The 20,818-nt window shown below is 38.2% G+C and overlaps 1 protein-coding gene across 3 annotated transcripts in view; it reads right to left on the bottom strand.

Moving 5' to 3' along the window:
• g3bp2a (G3BP stress granule assembly factor 2a) overlaps positions 1-20,818 on the bottom strand; it is a 53,536-nt gene that overhangs the window by 23,565 nt on the left and 9,153 nt on the right. For all 3 annotated transcript variants that reach the window (XM_039750142.1, XM_039750140.1, XM_039750141.1), the window contains exons 2-4: positions 6,446-6,564; positions 4,231-4,312; positions 157-330 (exon numbers count right to left, since the gene is read on the bottom strand). In XM_039750142.1, the coding sequence (XP_039606076.1) occupies positions 157-330; positions 4,231-4,312; positions 6,446-6,540 (351 nt within the window). In that variant the 5' untranslated portion in view covers positions 6,541-6,564. The remainder of the gene's footprint in view (positions 1-156; positions 331-4,230; positions 4,313-6,445; positions 6,565-20,818) is intronic.

The following is a 20,818-nucleotide window of genomic DNA, read 5'->3' as shown; positions in this document are numbered from 1 at the left end:
TAATATGAGCACTCAAATCCTAATTTTTATAAAATGTGGCAGGGCTATAGTGCTTTTACCTATGAAAGAAGTGTACCTAAGCATGAATGGAATACATTCAAAGTAATACAGTAAAAGAGCACGAACATATAAAATCACAAACATGTAGTCTCTTACCTCTGGGGCAAGAACAAAAGTCTGCATAAATTTCCGCATTGGTTGACCATTGTTAGAAAGTTCACCGATCACCTGCACTACTACCCCATCATTTAAGGTAGCATGAGCATCAACATGGCGAATCTTGGTGTGGCATTCACTGAAGAGAAGGGACATCACCTTCTTATGGATTTCCTGTGATAAATAAAGCCAAAATTGCAGATTACATAAAGCAATATTTCCATATTCATTATCCAAGACCATTGTCTTTAACTTGGGCATACTACTTGTGAAGAGAGTGTGCAGCTCATGACTGACATTTGAAAATTTTAGAAGACTAAGAAAGCAAATAAACACTAAAAATATTACATTAACACAAGACACTAGAGTTTGTATCTATTTTATCTATTTGACATATTGCAAAGCATTTTCAGCTACATCTGGGGGGTGAAAATGTGCTATAGAAATGTTGGGAGGCAATAGACAGAAATTCAAATCAATTGGTTTTAAACTAAGAAAACAATTAAAATCCTTAGATTGATAGATGATAGATACTTTATTAATCCCAAGGGGAAATTCACATAATCCAGCAGCAGTATATGGATACAACAAAAAAAAAAAAACAAAAACAAATACTAAAGAGTAATAAAAATGCATGTAAAAAATAGACAATAACTTTGAATAATGTTAGTATTTACTCGCCCAGGTGGAATTGAAGAGTCGCACAGTGTGGGAGAGGAACGATCTCCTCAGTCTGTCAGTGGAGCAAGACAGTGACAAAAGTCTCCAAAAATTGACACCAATTTAATAAAACAAATTGTGCTTTCAGCAGTTTAAGTATAAAATGAGAATCTCCAATGCACTACTCCATAATTAAAATGTGTCCTTATGATGTTTGATTCATCCATAACTTTAAAACAGCTAAAACTGTTGATGAACTTTGCAAATCACTGAACATTCATATGAACAAATTAAATAGTTTCATCAGCTTTATCATGAATGAGGAGTACCACTATTGAACAGTTCAATTTTTTTTAAGCTTGTACTTACAAAATTGATTTTTCAAAATAAATTACATTTCATAAACTAAGTGAACCTGAACATAAAAAAAAAGTTAATTTCAAGCAATGAGAAGAAAGTCCTTTATTTACACAGCATCTAGAATCGGTAAATAATTTTATTAACTCAGAGGGATCACCTACACACACACACACACACACACACACACACACACACACACACACACGATCTACAGTGGTGTGAAAAACTATTTGCCCCCTTCCTGATTTCTTATTCTTTTGCACGTTTGTCACACAAAATGTTTCTGATCATCAAACATATTTAACCATTAGTCAAATATAACACAAGTAAACACAAAATGCAGTTTTTAAATGATGGTTTTTATTATTTAGGGAGAAAAAGAATCCAAACCTACATGGCCCTGTGTGAAAAAGTAATTGCCCCCTTGTTAAAAAATCACCTACCTGTGGTGTATCACACCTGATTTCAATTTCCGTAGCCACCCCCAGGCCTGATTACTGCCACACCCGCTTCAATCAAGAAATCACTTCAATAGGAGCTGCCTGACACAGAGAAGTAGACCAAAAGCACCTCAAAAGCTAGACATCATGCCAAGATCCAAAGAAATTCAGGAACAAATGAGAACAGAAGTAATTGAGATCTATCAGTCTGGTAAAGGTTATAAAGCCATTTCTAAAGCTTTGGGACTCCAGCGAACCACAGTGAGAGCCATTATCCACAAATGCCAAAAACATGGAACAGTGGTGAACCTTCCCAGGAGTGGCCGGCCGACCAAAATTACCCCAAGAGCGCAGAGCGACTCATCCGAGAGGTCACAAAAGACCCCAAGACAACGTCTAAAGAACTGCAGGCCTCAATTAAGGTCAGTGTTCACGACTCCACCATAAGAGAGAGACTGGGCAAAAACGGCCTTCATGGCAGATTTCCAAGACGCAAACCACTGTTAAGCAAAAAGAACATTAGGGCTCGTCTCAATTTTGCTAAGAAACATCTCAATGATTGCCAAGACTTTTGGGAAAATACCTTGTGGACTGATGAGACAAAAGTTGAACTTTTGGAAGGCAAATGTCCGTTACATCTGGCGTAAAAGGAACACAGCATTTCAGAAAAGAACATCATACCAACAGTAAAATATGGTGGTGGTAGTGTGATGGTCTGGGGTTGTTTTGCTGCTTCAGGACCTGGAAGGCTTGCTGTGATAGATGGGACCATGAATTCTACTGTCTACCAAAAAATCCTGAAGGAGAATGTCCGGCCATCTGTTCGTCAACTCAAGCTGAAGCGATCTTGGGTGCTGCAACAGGACAATGACCCAAAACACACCAGCAAATCCACCTCTGAATGGCTGAAGAAAAACAAAATGAAGACTTTGGAGTGGCCTAGTCAAAGTCCTGACCTGAATCCAATTGAGATGCTATGGCATGACCTTAAAAAGGTGGTTCATGCTAGAAAACCCTCAAATAAAGCTGAATTACAACAATTCTGCAAAGATGAGTGGGCCAAAATTCCTCCAGAGCTGTAAAGACTCATTGCAAGTTATCGCAAACGCTTGATTGCAGTTATTGCTGCTAAGGGTGGCCCAACCAGTTATTAGGTTCAGGGGGCAATTACTTTTTCACACAGGGCCATGTAAGTTTGGATTTTTTTTTTCTCCCTAAATAATAAAACCATCATTTAAAAACTGCATTTTGTGTTTACTTGTGTTATATTTGACTAATGGTTAAATGTGTTTGATGATCAGAAACATTTTGTGTGACAAACATGCAAAAGAATAAGAAATCAGGAAGGGGGCAAATAGTTTTTCACACCACTGTATTTGTAAACCTTTAATTGAAGTTTAGTTTTTCCTCAAGTCCGATGCTGCCAGGGTAGATTACAACACCTTGGAAATAAGGGAAGTTTCAGAAAACTAAAAGGATACATTACTGGATATAAAATGTACACTCCCAACTCCACTTCTTTGGCATTAACCAAGCATGACTTGAGCTTGGAATTCTATGTAATTCTAGTTAACCCATCCACAGTCAGACTCTTGGTGATGTTTAAGCTTTCCCACTAAGGTATCCGTCTCATCAATATTCAACCATTAAACAAAAATATAAATGGCAAGAAAACAAGAGGCTATTAAACCAGTTTTGGAACAATCTAATGATAGAGAGGACAACGTGAATTCATCATTAGATGTTAACGTGCAGTAAAACTGAGGCATACAGCTCAGTACGACCAGGTGCTGTATCTACATGGCAAAAAAAGTAAAATGATTGTGATTTAGTAGAAGGACAAGACAAAGACATGTTTTCCCTCCTACTCGCTGTCCACAAACGTAGCAACTATCAATTTTTGGGTCAGGGGAAACGTGCAAGACACAAAGTTTTGCACGGTTATAACCCATAATAACCCAAGGAGAGTCCGGCTGGAACAGACTTTCTATCCTCTCATGTACAAAGAAAAACTCTTGTATTGTCCCTATTGTAAAGTCGGGCAGTGCACTGGAGACTCTTTCAAAACCTACCATACAAAAGGTAATGTACTAAGTTTGAATCAATGCAAAGTAGGTAGGCTGATGTTTCGGTATTTACTTGATCCTTTTACACAGTGCAACCACAACATTTCACTCATTTTTTCTGGTCGTAGACATAATGCTAAGAAGAAAACCGCATGTAGAGAGTGTCTGTACAACATGGCTAAGGACCCCAATAAAACCCCACTGTCCCCTACAAATTGCAATTGCAGGAACCATCACTGCACAAAGTGGGTTTTTTTGGAATCAACACACCACACACACACACCTCATCTAGGATGTTACATAAATCCCTTCTGTGCTACATTCCCATCCTCTAAACTCACATTTGTGTCTTGTTGGTTAAAGATCAGATACATTGGAAGAGATGTGAATTGAAGATTAAGTGTCATGATCTCAAGGGGATCTAACAGTACTATGGTGTTTTTTTCACCTTGCCCATAATTTAAGCAAATACAGATTGGGACTGGACTTAAGTCACCATATTAGTACTTTAAAGTATAATGCAGACATCCACCTTTAACAATACTTACAGCTTGGCCATAGACTGCTTCTGCTGGTTTCCCATTGGCTTCTAATCCTCCATGAACATAGGAAGAATTTCTTCCATAAAACCTTAAAATAAAATAAAATTAAAAACAATGTTACTCTTCCCAAGTGGACTGGATAACAAAGATACCATTAAAATTATACTGGACAAAAAACACCCCAAAAAACAAAAAAACGGACACCACCACTTTATAAAGCTAAAACTAGAAGTGCTATTGCCAATGAGTGGAGGTTCCTTCTCACATGAAATCTTGAAAAGTTCATGGAGGGATATGTTGAAGTGCACTGGAGCAAATGGCCTTTTTTCAGCTACATCTCATTGATAACGCTACAAAAATGGGAGATTGCAAGTACAAAGCTTTATTTAGTTTTTCCAAGTACAGCTAGAGACAAAAGTTAACATCCAGTTATGGAAGGCTGGCATTTCTATGATGTCCAGATTGGTTTGGGGAGTGGGGGATTGGGGTTGGGGAAAAAAAAAAATAAAAATAAAAAATGGTCAAATCAGTCACTAACAGACAGATAGTATACTGTATATCAGTCGACATCACTCCATCTTTACATAGCACATTACCACAATGCAACTTACAAAGCAAATGACTGTATAATTCAAGGTGATTTGGACATGCTTTAAGTGACGCCACGTGACAGCAAGAATAAGGAGCTTCTTCCTTCCCTTTCTAAGTTTTTCCAAATTCATCCTATTTTTATTCAATCAAAGTCCAATAAGAGATGCTCCTTATTCAGTACTATTGCACAAGGTTTTTCATGAGGACAAAGGTGACCAATTATTCCAACGGTGTTGAATGTCTAGTCTCAGTCAAGAATACAAAAGTGCCTTTCTTCCTCTTGTAATTATGTGCTTTGCAAAAAGGTGTTTTGTACCTTTTTTTAAAAAAAATATAAAAGTGTACTTGTCTAGTCATATAGCCTTACTGATGCAACTAGCAGCCGAATCTTATTCATGGAGAAGACCAACCTTATAATCCTACCAGAACATTGGTACATACAACATTCTAGTACAGAGCTTTCTCAAATATATACATGCACACTATCTAGAAGTGTATCTTTCTCTCTCTGTCTAAAAACATACACAGATTGTCACTTAGCACTGTGAATAAAAAGTACGACATTCTCCAGACTAGTGAATAGTTGGTGAAAAGTAGCGGGTGAAAAATCGAAGCCTTCAAACAAACACTAAAATACAGACTTTTACCAAAACAGGGCTATTTGCATAAAGACAAGTAATCAGAGAGGAAGTAGAATAGGCCACAGTTCACAATGTATTTGTATAACTATAGTGAACTTTAATTTTTTTTTTTTTTTAAATTGTTGCAGATTTCTCAAACACATTGATTAAACACACATTATTTTTAGTAGGTCTTTAAATATAAATTGGGAAACTGATTTTTTGCAATACTTCAGGTGCCAGAAATTATGTAAAACTCCACTGGCAGAGAGTGGGATAGAAAAATCAATCCCAATATGTGCAGTGAAGTGTTGTGTTTAAGAAAGAGATTCCTAATGTACTAATGATGCAGACTAACCATTCAAAAATACCCTGTAAACTTTAAAAGTATTAATTTTTGTGCAGCATTTCATTTACTTAAAAATCAGCATTGACACAGTAAAATAGCAACTGTCGTGGATACATTTATAAGACAAAAGAAACAACAAACACTAAAATGCACTCCATTAAAAATGTTCAATAAGGAAACGGGAGTTAACATACCACACACCCTACAGAAAGGCATTTATAGGACACACTAGCCACGTAAGTCACTAAATGCAGAAAAATCATTACATTCAAAAACAGTTTTTAATTGAACATGACTTTCTGCTCACTTGTAGAATCTAGCTACATGCTGTATGTAAATACAGTATACACGGCTATTATGTTGGAGTATCTAGCAGTATGTTGACAATAGTAAAAAAAAAAGTTTATATTCTGAATAGTATGTTACAAAAATATAAAACTACAGACTGCAATGTACTGTATATTTAAAATAAACTAAATACACAACAACATACAATGGAAAAACATTTAAGCAACATTATACATTTACCAGATTATATTCAGATATTGTACCAAACATTTAAAAAAACTCAAGTTAGGAGCAAGTTGATTAAACTGTTCGGTGAACTTTGTTTATTAAGTTATCACTTGCAGTGATGCAAAACAAACATTTCAAAAGTTACCTGTGCAGGAAATCCGGTGCCTTATTTAACAATGTGTAATACTGCCTCACGAATTCCCGCCCTACCAGCAGGGGACTTGGCTTCTCCATCACCATTTCTTTGGTAAACAATTTAAAGGGCTAAGTAGGAGGGAAAAAAATAAAGCATTAGTCAAATAAAAGGAGGTAATAAAATAAGTTACATTTATTGAGCACCCTTCATAAACCCAAGGTCACTTTACATAGAGTTTAAAAAAAAAAAAAAAAAGTTACACAGATGAAAAAAGTTCATAGAAGAGGAAAGTTTTCAGTTGAGATTTAAAAGAGAGTTCCAGAGTTGAGGGGCCATAGCACTGAAGGACCTGCCTACCCTCCCAGGGTGGAGAGCCTGGTGTTTAGGACAGTAAGGAGATTACTGCTCGAGGACCACAGAGAGTGACAAGGAGCTAGTGGCTGAGTGAGGTAGTGGTGGGCAAGGTTATGTAGGGCTTTGAAGGTGAGAAGCAGAATCTTGAATTTAATCCTTGATGGAACCGGTAACCTGTGATGCTGGGAGAGAACAGGGGAGATGAGCAACACGCTTTGTATGGGTGTGTGCTGTAGCTTATGTGCAGATTTTGCAGGGAGGCCAAAGAAGATGGAATTACAATAATAATACGAGACATTTTGAAAAAGTGAAGCAGAGTTTGAGCATCATTAAAAGGACAGAAATGGACGAGGCGGGCAATGTTATGGAGAGGATAGAATGAAATTTTGGAACGAGACCTAATGTGTAGCTCAAAGTTATCAGACATCTTGAAGGACAACTGAAATGCTGTTATAAAAAACTCTTGTACATGCATCAATAGGTAAAAATATTTTAAACTTGATATTTGTCTACACAAGTTTTAAAATTAAAAATTCTTAAACTTTTCCTAATAAAATTCTCCTTCCCAGACAGCAGCAGGTTACCATCCAGAACCAAGTGTTTTTTTTTTATATTATATATACATACTGTATACACATGCACAAAAAGAAAAACTTGCCTTGCTACATATTATTGTACATTTCATATTGACAAGAGTAACAAGCATATTTTCAGATAAGACCAAAGAATTTTAAAAGTGTGGAAATCTGTCTTTCTGGGTCCATAAAACTGAGCACGTGACCAGAACATACTTTGGAGCAAGTACGATTCCTCTCTGTTACACTGGGCGAGTAATTCTCAAGCACAGGTAGCTTCATGTCTTCCTTTGCTCATAGAAGTATACAACAGAACACAAGTGGTTTAAAAAAAAAAAATGCAAAACTTCTCTTGCAGATCACTTCTTTTAATAAGGTACCGACCATTCATCTTGCAGTTTTTGCTGTCATTTAGCAGATAAAATTAAATGTTTCACTCTTGGCAAGTTTTGCGGATGCTTTAACAATGGTTTCGGCCTCCTGCCCCCTTGAAAGTGTGAAGCTAGACTACAGTTGGTAACAAGACTAGTTGCTATGCACTTTTTGGCAAAGTTAATTGTAGAGCATATTTGTACAATTGTTAAGTGCAGCATTACGCAAGAAATAGAACGTTTCATTTACTGAATAAAAAGCTTGACTTTTGCACCAGAAAAAGTATTTTTACAATCCCAATTAAAAGCCGAATAAAACTGGCTAATAAATTGATAAGCCTAATGTTGGTTAGTTGCAGGACTACCAGACACAATGCTGGAATCAACCCCAATATTGATTCCTGACACTGACGTTTTAATACTGAGTCAGATTTCATTTCCATTTGTCTTTTTAATAGGTTAACCTAGGCTTTCCTACTTTTCACAAATTTTGTTGAAATCAGGATTAAATAAAGAACGCAAAGGGGAATACACTTGTTTGCAAGCAGGGGACTCTTCTAGTATTTGTGCACACATGTACTGCACAAGGCAAGACAAGCTGTCCTGCAATTGATATTCAACGAGACAGCTTGCCTGCTGGCTTGTTGTACAAACATACTTGAGTGCTTTTTGTGAAGCCATAAGATTCAGTTTTTCATTTAAAAAATTTCTGTAACATTTTCTTTCCAAATGCCTTTATATACCCGAAGGCTTCATGCTTTTGTTTTGTAGTAGTACACTGCAGATAACACAGAGACCATTGCTAGACACTAGAAAATCCAAGTTGCCTTATTTTAACATTCCTGTTTGGTTCAGGTTTTTAGGATGAATCTTACAAGGTGAATACAGAATTGGAAGAGTTCAGATCAGATGCATTTAAGGAATTTGCTTGTGTTCAGCAGCTTTCTTCAAGTTTGCACATAACTAGACTTTGTCTAGACAGACGATTTTGTCCACAAGGACAAATTTGGCTTTTTACAGAAGCTCTTTAGATAAATACATAAATAGGTACACAAACACACACATTGCAATTACTAAAAAGCAAGAAAAATGCAAAAAGAAAAAAAATTCTGATTTGGCGGTCACAGTCGTAAGTTATTAAGCAGACGTATTGCTGTTGGTATAAAGGAGCCCCGGTCACATTTCTTGACAACAAATGTTCTGAATAACCCATTGGCTGAAAGTGCTGTGTTTCCATTTGACTAGGTGCAGAATGGAAATCTGCAATCAGCAACTCTCAAAAGTGACAAGACTTAATATTTACTCAAAAAAAAAAAAAAAACCAACACACACATGGGGTGCCCAGTGACTCACAGGTTGAGAAACACTCTATACACAACAGAATGGCTTATAAAAGGTTATCAACCGTCTCAAACTGCATTTGCAGGGGTCATCATCTATACTAATAAAAGGCAAAGCCCTCACTGACCGACTCACTCACTCATCACTAATTCTTCAACTTCTCGTGTAGGTAGAAGGCTGAGATTTGGCAGCTCATTCCTTACAGCTTACTTACAAAAGTTGGGCAGGTTTCATTTCGAAATTCTACACGTAACGGTCATAACTGGAGCCTATTTTTTCATCCATATACTGTAATAGACTGCAGCTCGATGGCCGCCTGAGGCGGAGTTGTGTCTCCCATCATCACGCCTCCCACGTAATTGAGTGCCTGCCCATATTAGGTAAATATTCGCGGGTCAAGGACTGTGCTTAGCATATTCATAAGTAAAAATATCTGAATCACAAACTGATGTTAATTATATTTTGTCCATGAATACTTAATTCCAAATAGTCTGTCCGCTTCCTTTCATAGCTTTTCCGATGGTTGTGCTGCTTCCAGGCATGTAGTTTCACATTTAACCAATCACATTTCAGCCATCATTTGTTGCCAGGCAGAGAGGACTTTACAATCCGTTGTGCAGGCACTCTAAACACAGAATAAATGTCGATTAACCTGTTGCTTCAACCAATCAGATGTTGACTTGGTGTTAGTACGGCCCTCTAGCAGGCGTCGGCGACGTCACCATATTCAGACCCATTGATTGGATAGAAGCCGCAGGTTCGATTTTCAGCATTAGCTTCGATGGCGATAGAAAGGGACTTTTGGTGGAACTGAGGCTCACGGATAATCCGTACAACAGAGTGACTGAACTGTTTTTGAAGAGAGGAGGATGGATTTTGTTTACAAATAATCCGAATTTTTGGTGAGTAAAATGTTGCGATTTTCCTAAATAATAGTGCAAGTTTGAGTTATTATTTATGTTTTTTATGTGTGACGTGGCTGTGGCTGCAGTAGAGAGGAACTTGTTGACCCCGGTTTGTCTGTTCAATAAAGGCATTTATTGTGGCTACAGGAGTTATCTACGATGCAGTGGCTCTTTAAACTGTATTTCTGCATATTAAGATGGTTTTTATAACCATAAATTAGTTTTTTAGGGGCGGGTTGATTCAGACGGAGCAGTACAGAAGGCCTAGGTGTGAGATGCATGGCCTGCCAATGGACCAGATGATACGTAAATTTAATGAACATTACAACCTGAAAATAAACAAAACTGCAGAGAGGCCCATGATTAAATGAATAGTAAAAAAGTAAGAGCGAAGCGACGGTGACTTATTGAGGCAGGCAGGCCAGAGCACAACAGCACGGGGCTCAATGTAGTATGCGTTACGTTGATCTAAAATGTACGCTCAGATTCGAAAAAAAGTTCTATTTGGATACAAGTAGGTTCTATTTAGTCGACAGAAATCTCTTTGGTAGGAATGCAAGTTGAATTTAGTCTTTACATTTCTATGGTGAAGAAAATTTATGCCATGACGACTAAATTCAACTTCCATTCCTACCAAAGAGATTTCTGCTGACTAAAAAATTACTTATATTTAAAATTTAAATAGAACTTGAACAGATACGATAGTTCATAATGCCCACCAAACACTACGTGCACGTAAGAGCGTTTTAACAAGCAGCGTATTGCACTGATACAAAATAGCCTGCCCATTTAATTATTTAAGAATAGATAGATAAATTAAGAATTTGTACAAATAATGTTTTTCTTCCTCGATCAATTCTGGCACCCCCAGCAACAGCTGCTCGCACCTCAAAAGGTGTAGAGTACATGCATACATGAAAATATGTAGATGTGTGTGTATGTATATGTTTCCTTTTCTTTTTCATTACTTCTGTAACACACTACTTCTCTACTGCAAAGCGCAGGTATTTTGCTAGTACTACAAGTATAACCAAACAGAATCAGCATGCACGTATACTTAAACAACCTCAAAATATTTAATCCAAAAAGCTTTGTGCAGATGTCAGTATAAGCAGTTGTTTATTAGCCATTTGACATCGCACAGAACAAACATACCCAACCTGCGTTTCCTATTCCTCATCCGATTCTGAATTTCATTTGTGGTGTTGCATTCCCAGTGTTGTCAGTATGATACCATTGTAGTATTGGATCAGTACTATAATACTGTACCAAGACAAATACCAGATAACTGCTACAAGCCTCACTTACCCAAACTTCAGTCTCCCTTTTAATTTTCCAGTGCATCGAAGGCTAGAGTGTGGAACATCAACCACATCAGACAGCAGAACGATGAAGAGCTGAGCATAATGTCCACACCAGGGTTTTTTTTTTTTTTTTTTTAAAAAAAAACCTGCCTTTTACTTTCGTGACCACAATGTCTAAATGTTAATACCATACATTTTAAAAGATTTAGATTTTTGATACGGTTAATGCTAGTATACACCGTGTGCAAAATTAGGCAAGTGATTATTTTGACCATATTTTTATGCTTTTATTCCAGCTCCAAGCTGTATTAACTTGAATGCTAATTTGATTTAAGCATATCAGGTAATGTGTATTTGTGTAGTTAGGGAGGGTGTGGCCTAAGGAGATCAACACCCTATAATCACATGTCACTAATAGGTGGACCACGGTCCGGGTCCAGACCCCGAATAGAATATCCGAGTTTCATTTAGTTTTGGCAGAGATTACATTTTTACCAGCAACTTTTTTCTGACAGTGTTTCTGCATCGCTACTCGGTGAAAGGGACCTCCGTGTCTCCGATTGGCCAGTACTTGTTGCCTTCGTGGGTTCAAGTTGGTTGGGTTTAAGCATGAATACTGATATTGGTCAAAGTGAAGGTAAGAATGTCAGCCAATCACAAGGCAGAGTAGGGCGGGCCTTCACCGAATAGAGGAGCGGAAAACCTGCATTCTGAGTGAAAACAGCTGGCACTCTTGTGGCAGCGGCATTGACATGGAGAGAAAAATATACAGGAGTGAGAAGACAAGAGAGAGAAAAGCAACGAAAAAGCCAATGTGCCATGGCTTTTGCTAAATGGCGGAAGCTTGACACTGAAAACCGGCCTTTTAACCCGGAATGGACCGAGGCGTTTATGTTCATACTTCCCGTAGGAAGCTTTAAACCGCTGTGTCTCGTCTGCTCCGAGACAGTGGCAGTGGTTAAAAGCTGAAATGTGAAACACCACTAGGAAACTAAGCACAAAATTACATTTGAGAAAAAAAATTACCCACTAAATTCACCAGTTAGGGTACAGAAAACAAGCGATCTTAAAGCCAACTAATGATCAGTCAACGAGGATTTTAACACATTCATTTACTGGCCAACAACTCGCTAATGAGTCTTTCCTCAGCGATGCGTGGATTTTGGGATATCACAAAAAACATTCAGTGATGACAATCTTCACACATGCATGAAGATGGCACTGACACCATTCCAGCCCAGGTTTAAAATGCTGGCCGATCAAGCAAAAGCTCATTTCTCTCACTGAACAAGAGAAAGTAGGCAGATTTACTGTGAAACTGGTTATGCCTGTTTAGTTGTGCACATATTAAAAACTCGCATATATTTCATTTTTATCCGAGGGTAAGTCTTTTTGTTGAAACGTTAAAACTTATTATTATGAAAGTACTTATTTATAATTCTCAGTTGAATGTCAAAGTTACCTTGCTTTTACTGTTATTGAATTTTTTCTTATTTTATTGTATGTAGCCCTCCAGAGTTGTACTGAAAATATTGAAATAGCATTGAACTTTTTTTGTTTGATTTGAGTCATTGACTTCACACAGTGCAGATGATGATACAATGGCAATGCTACTTCAAGATATATAAATTAATTGTAATGTGAAAAGTATAATGCAACTTAAACATGATGCTGCAGACCTGTACATGAGGAAATTCTCTCTATTTGGACCTCCTTAAATTATAATTGGACTACCCCTGCCCTATATCAAGGTGTGCATAAATATTAGGCAGCCTGTTTTCCTTGGGCAAAATGGGCCAAAACAAGATTTAAGTGACTCTGAAAAATCAAAAATTGTAAAGTCTTTCAGAGGGATGCGGCACTCTTGAAATCGCTAAGACATTGTGGCGTGATCACGGAACCAAACATTTTGTTACAAATAGTTAGAGTCACAAGAAACGTGTCGAGAAAAAAAAGACGCAAATTAACTGCCAAAGATTTAAGAAGGATCAAACTTGAAGTTACCAGAAACCCATTATCTTCCAGTGCTGTCATATTCCAGAACTGCAACTTAGTGCCCAGAAGTACAAGGTGTTCAGTGCTCAGATGACAGGGACTCTTGACAGACCAGATGGATGGGCCCGTGGCTGGTTCAGTAATGGGCACCGAGCTCCACTTCGACTCAGACACCAGCAAGGTGGAGTTGAGGTACTGCTATGGACTGGTATTATAAATGATGAGCTAGTTGCTCCTTTTTGGGTTGAAGATGGACTCAAAATCAACTCCCAAACCTACTGCCATTTTTAGAAGACGCTTTCTTCAAGCAGTGGTACAGGAAAAAGTCTGCATTTTTCAAGACCACCATGATTTTTATGCAGGACAACGCTCCATCACATGCATCGAAGTACTCCACTACATGGCTAGCCAGTAAAGGCCTTAAAAAGGTCCAAAGAATAATGGACATGGCTCCCTTCCTCACCTGACCTAAACTCTATTGAGAACTTGTGGGCCTTTCTTAAATTCTCTGAACAGTGTTCTGGGAGGCTGTGATTGCTGCTGCACAAAAAGTTGATCAAGAAACTGACAGACTCTGAATGGAAGGCTTATGATTGTTATTGAAAAGGGTCACTTTTTTGGGAAATGTCAGAAATGTTTTTGTAAATTTTGAGTTTCTTATTATTCTCACTTTAACAGATGAAAAACAATTGAGATGGGAAGATTTTCATTTTTCCTTAAGTTGAGTAATAATTCTGCACACATGTATTCCTCTGAGAATGTTCACACTCACATTTCCTTTGTAAAACATTCAAGTTTCAGGTTTATTAACATTTTGCAGACTGATAGCACTGTATTTGTTCCATATTAAAATTAATCTTTAGAAATACAACTTGCCTAACAGTGCACACAGTGTACAGCACAGCACTATTTTTCTTCAGAGATGCTCTCTAAAAAGGGTGCCTCAGGGATCAGTTTTATGTCCACCTCTCTCTTTTCTCTCTACATTCTTTCTTAAGGCAATGAACATTTCTTCTCACGGCTTCTACTACCACCTCTGTGCTGATGACATAACTCATTTCCCTCTTATGCCTCCTACTGGATAAAACTTAACCTTTCAAAAATCAAACACCTAACCCTAACCCAATTCTGAGAAAGAAGAATCAATGACAAGTGCCGCCCTTCAGGATGTCATCCTTTCACCATCAGATCACAATCAGGAATCTTGGCGTGACTGCAGACTCGTCGCTTTCAGTCAAAGATATCTTCAAAGACCCATTTTTATAAAATAGCCAGATGATTCAACCCTTCCTCAAATTTTCATGCCACACAATTCTTTATTCAAAAAACGGGTTCACTCACAGCTGAACTATTGCAACTCTCACCTACCTGGCAGGACTTCCTTCAGCGGTTAGACTTCTCAGGCTCCTCATTTCACGGTTACTACTCCTCTTCTATGGCCTCTCCAGTGACATCCCATTGCTACAAGGATCCAGCTGAAAATTCGCCTTCGCCTTCAGTACTCCAATTGTCAAGATCTCCAATCCTTGTTCTCTTCCTATGTCCCTTCAAGGATTCTCCATTCTGCTTCTTCAATGTCTGCCAACTGTCCCTCCTCTTGCTAGATGTGTGAAGACTGGACAAGGTTTCTCAGTTCTTGCTATAAAGTTGTGGAGTGATCTCATTTTATCTATTCGTACTGCACACAAATTTACTTCAGTCTAGGTGTCTTCTGAAAACACACCTTTTCTTTAAATATTTTTGAATCTGCTTAGCTTCTCTCCTACAGGACAGGTGCTGTTATCGCACTGACAGAGTTAAGGATAATGATTTGTGTCTTTGCCTTAATCTAGCTGTAGCTATGATTATATAGTAGCTCCATTTCCTTGGTCTCACTATCTTGTTCTCTGTTGCCTTGATGTTTTCACCTTCACTCTCATATATATCGTAACTTGCTTTATAAATAGACTTGGATAAAGGCATCTGTTAGGTAATATAATTGTACATTTAGATATCATTAAAGGAGTGGTCTTGGATAAAGTAGGGAAGATCTGCTAATATGGTGACATTCAGAGTGGAGATGGTGGTGCAGATGCAGAAAGCAAGCTGTGGAATTAAAATGAATGAATTTCAGATTTCCCACTTTGTATTTAAATTTAATATTTCCCAGCTTTCAAACAAGTCTGACATCTGTTTGGTTTGATCTTTAGTGATTGTATCCCGCTAGGGTACCGATGGCTCCATCTACTCTTGAATTCTCCACCCCCTTTTTTTTAACCAATTTCCTAATTGCATTTTGCCCAAGTCATTTATACAAAGTAGTAGAGGCACTCAAACAGGTTAGATCCATGGGGCACAACACTTTTAACATCACCCAATCTAGAAAAAAGTTTCCTTCACCATAACCTGTAACTGATGCACTCACACTACATCTGGCATTCCATATCTTATAGTCAGATTACTATATCTCTCTCTCTCTCTATATCTATATATACTGCTCAAAAGAATTAAAGGAACACTTTTTAATCAGCGTATAGCATAAAGTCAATGAAACTTATGAGATATTAATCTGGTCAGTTAAGTAGCAGAGGGGGTTGTTAATCAGTTTCAGCTGCTGTGGTGTTAATGAAATTAACAACAGATGCACTAGAGGGGCCACAATGAGATGACCCCCAAAACAGGAATGGTTTAACAGGTGGAGGCCACTGACATTTTTCCCTCCTCATCTTTTCTGACTGTTTCTTCACTCGTTTTGCATTTGGCTACAGTCAGTGTCACTACTGGTAGCATGAGGTGATACCTGGACCCTACAGAGGTTGCACAGGTAGTCCAACTTCTCCAGGATGGCACATCAATACGTGTCATTGCCAGAAGGTTTGCTGTGTCTCCCTGCACAGTCTCAAGGGCATGGAGGAGATTCTAGGAGACAAGCAGTTAGTCTAGGAGAGCTGGAGAGGGCCATAGAAGGTCCATAACCCATCTACAGGACCAGTATCTGCTCCTTTGGGCAAGGAGGAACAGGATGAGCACTGCCAGAGCCCTACAAAATGACCTCCAGCAGGCCACTGGTGTGAATGTCTCTGACCAAACAACCAGAAAGACTTCATGAGGATGACCCAAGGGCCCCATGTCCTCTAATGGGCCCTGAGCTCACTGCCCAGCAGCATGCAGCTCGATTGGCATTCGCCATAGAATACCAGAATTGGCAGATGCACCACTGGTGCCCTGTGCTTTACAGATGAGAGCAGGTTCACCCTGAGCACGTGACAGAAGTGAAAGGGTCTGGAGAAGCCATGGAGAACATTATGCTGCCTGTAACATCATTCAGCATGAGCAGTTTGGTGGTGGGTTAATGATTGTCTGGGGAGGCATATCCATGGAGGGTCACACAGACCGCTACAGGCTTGACAAAGGCACCTTGGCTGCCACTAGGTATCAGGATGAAATCCTTGGACCCATTGTCAGACCCTATGCTGGTGCAGTGGCTCCTGGTGCACGACAATTCCTGGCCTCATGTGGTGAGAGTATGCAGGCAGTTCCTGGAGGATGAAGGAATTGATACCATTGACTGGCCACCACACTTTCCTGACCTAAATCCAATAGAACACCTCTGGGACATTATGTTTTGGTCCATCCAATGCCACCAGGTTGCACCTCAGACTGTCCAGGAGCTCAGTGATGCCCTGGTCCAGATCTGGGAGGAGATCCCCACAACACCATCTGTCATCTCATTAGAAGCATGCACCGATGTTGTCAGGCATGTATACAAGAACACAGGGGCCATACAAAGTGCTGCGTACAATTTGGAGTTGCTGCAATTCAATTTTGGCAAAATGGACTAGCCTGCCACATCATTTTTTCACTCTGATTTTTGGGGCGTCTTTGAATTCAGGGCTCTGTAGGTTGATCATTTTCATCAAACGATGTGGCATCCTTTCGTTCCTAACACATTACCCAGTCTATATCAGATTTCCCCATTGAGATCTGATGCGTTTTCAAAGTGTTCCTTTCATTTTTTTGATCTAGATAGATAGATAGATAGATAGATAGATAGATAGATAGATAGATAGATAGATAGATAGATAGATAGATAGATAGATAGATAGATAGATAGATAGATAGATAGATAGATAGATAGATAGATAGATAGATAGATAGATAGATAGATAGATAGATAGATAGATAGATAGATAGATAGATAGATAGATAGATAGATAGATAGATAGATAGATAGATAGATAGATAGATAGATAGATAGATAGACACACAGTAAAAGCATGTACTGCTTTAAATCACTAAATTTTTAGATATTCATGAAAAGGTTTCATCTAAAACTGAACTAAGATATTTATACCACTTAAACAACTGATGAGATTTCAAAATATGCTTTTGAACAAATTCTTTGATCACAGATTGATTTATTTACAATTATTCTTTGAGAGTTCCCTTACACAATTACAAGTGTCACAAGACCTATTAAGCACTAGCATTATTCATATACCTTCAATTACAACTTAATTCATAAGACTTTTTATGCTTTGTTTTTTAAAAGACTTTACAAATCAAGTTTGTCCACAAGTCACTGTTAAATACCCAACACATGCTGTTTAGAAGCAGTACTCACATCAGGGCTGCAGCAAAAATCTTTTAGAGCCAATTATTTGGGTGAATTAAAGCAATTAACCATCTTATTTGAAACTTATGGCCTCTATAAATTATATCCAGAGGCCTACCTATTGCTTCAATGATCAAATAAGTAAGTATGTATGTATGTGTTGCCAGAGATTAATAGTGTACTGCTGACAAGCAACAGGCTCTTAAAAATTGTACCGTAGACTCATGTTTAAGTTCTCCAGGCTTGACTTTACCATATAATTTCTGGTATTTTATGTCGGTCGTAAAAGTCGGATGTGGAAAAGTCACGCTACTGGTCCAAGAGATGATATGTTAAACACCCACCTGAGAGAGTAACCACAGAGCACGCTGCCTTCCCAACCCCACACCCTAAATGTATCGTGCTTACGTGACCACACGGTAATACCCGAACTATTCCGAAGCGACATTTTCACCGTTCTGTATATCTCACACCCTCATACACCTTTAATCGCAAGAGCAACCATTCTCTACTAAGGACCGTTAAAATCAGAAGAAAATATGAAGCTGGTTTTAAATTAAAAATCATTAAGTGGCAAAAGAATGTTAACTGCGCTACTGCAAAAAAATTTGATGTGTCTGAGAAACTGGAGTGAGACAGGAGGAGGCAAGAAATTGTTAAAAAAAAATTGTATTTTTGAACGGGCGTATAAGTTATGATCGATTTTTCGGGTTTCAAAGACCCAACTTATACGAGAGTATATACATTAATTTTAAACTCATTAAATCAAAACAAAGGGAAAACTTGCATATGACAATCCTTTTTTCTTAAGGTTAATGAATTGTTGTTCAAGGACAAACTAAACTGGTAATTCAAATGAGGCTTGTAGAGTTGTTCTGTCAGGAAGAAAAGGAGTGAACAGCAGCTAATCACGAGTCACAAGACGACATTATATGGACATCAAAGCTCACAGGTAGCTACTGGACCCAATAGCCATTACAACAATTCATACATACATCCATCATATTTACATATGTTGAAATTTATTAATGCATTCATTTACCAAAAAAGTGCTTAATATGTTCTGAGCTTTTATTTGCTCATAATGCAAGGAGGTGCACATTTTTTGTTCTTTAATATTTCATAGCTGTACTTATTTTCTAATATTCCTTAATACCTTCAAGACAATTTTGCTAGACAACTAGCTGTATACAATCGTCTAGGTGCTCCTATGGAGAAGAGACAAGTTCTGTGGCGAGATCAATAAAAACATTAAAACTTTTTAAAGGAGGACTTTTTTTTTTTTTTTTAAAAAATAAGCCAACTGTTTTTGAAAAGTGACATCTTTTACTGAATCCTCTCTCTCCGTCAAGGTCGCACATAAGGTCACATCATCAAATCGGTAGGCTACATCTCAATGTCTTTTCTAAATTTGTGTGCACGGACGCAAGGGTCCAAGGGCAATGCGATGACCCAGCAACTTTGAAGGTGGATTGGCGATGTTAAATTGGCCCTGCTGGTCTGTGTGTCCACCCTGCGAAGGACTGGCTCCTTGTCCAGGGAGTATTCCTGCCTTTCACCCTACACTTGCTGTGAAAGGTCCCAGCTTCCCCACAATACTAATCAGGATAAAGCAGGTTTTGAAAATTGCCGTTTGAGAAGTTTGCTATCTATTAAATCATGTTTCAGGTTTGGTGGACTTATTTGACCAGCCACACAACAATAGAAGTTAGTACCCTAAGTTATCAATCATCTCAGTGGAGGAAAGCAGTCCTAACTGGGATCTCGGGAGGATTCCAATTTGGTCCACCTTTTAGGATGAGTAACAGCATTTTTTAAACATTCCTGATTTAGAGACCACCACCAGGTTTTAGGAAAGCCCAGGGGCTCAGACGAGGACATGAAGGCAGGGATAAGCACATTCCAAGAACAGAATGTATAGGAAATACTAGATAAATTCTTTAGAAAATAAAGAGCTATTTGACATATATGGAATATCATCCATAACAAATCTCATACATCATAGGATTGCTCTACCTACAAGAAGAAGTCCTGCACTTTCAGCTAAAATAGAAGTGTTGGTAACTTTACATGTAAAATGCAGCCTTGCAAAAGCAATGATTTAGGTATGTCACAGCCAACCACATTTTAAACTTTGAACATCCTTACAACGTGTGAATACGCAGATTTATGCGTTTCTCCACCACTCCACATGAATGAACATAAAAGCGAGCTGCATTTATCCAAACTTCTGCTTTCCCAGGACTTGTTGGTATGATTGCCCAAGAACATAAAGATCATTGCTCGAAGTGTGGATGAGCATCCAAGTGATATCACAGTGTCAACACACAGGTGGCCATGGATGCAACTATTATTCTTCATGTTATAAAGTGGCAAGAATTAAATGCAGCTTAGCATATCTTATATTTAAAAGTAGCATGAGAAGGAAAACTTCTTTTACTGCTCTTACTATCTTTATAGTGACGACTTAGAGGTAGTATCACAAAACATCACAATTTCCAAGGAAACCATAAAACACCTTTTTGACTGCCATTTAGTGCCAGAGTGCCAAAAATTGGAGACATCATTCACTCTCAAACGTAAGCTTTTCCTCAATGAGAGCGGAGTAAGACACTTCACAACTACGTTATGTCCTGCTGTGAGGTAGGACAAGTTCTTATGCCAGCCTTCCTAGGAGTAATTCCAGGACACTTGATAAATACAGACACAGGTGTTGTGTTTTTCTTCACCTTTACTGAAGAGCTAGTGCAGCATTCAAACAATTCACATTCCAGATCTTGAGGCTGGTGTCTCAATCTACCCAATTAACTATAATAAAGAAACGTCAACATGTCAAAATTCCAGGGCTACAGGAATTGAATTATGAGGAAAGATTAAAAGAGCTGAGCCTTTACAGTTTAAGTAAAAGAAGTGGATCAGTGGATCGAGACGGTGACTTTGAAA

This window comes from Polypterus senegalus, chromosome 4 (assembly GCF_016835505.1).
Source record: "Polypterus senegalus isolate Bchr_013 chromosome 4, ASM1683550v1, whole genome shotgun sequence".
Classification (NCBI taxonomy): domain Eukaryota; kingdom Metazoa; phylum Chordata; class Cladistia; order Polypteriformes; family Polypteridae; genus Polypterus; species Polypterus senegalus.
This window is presented reverse-complemented; position numbering and strand designations above follow the sequence as displayed.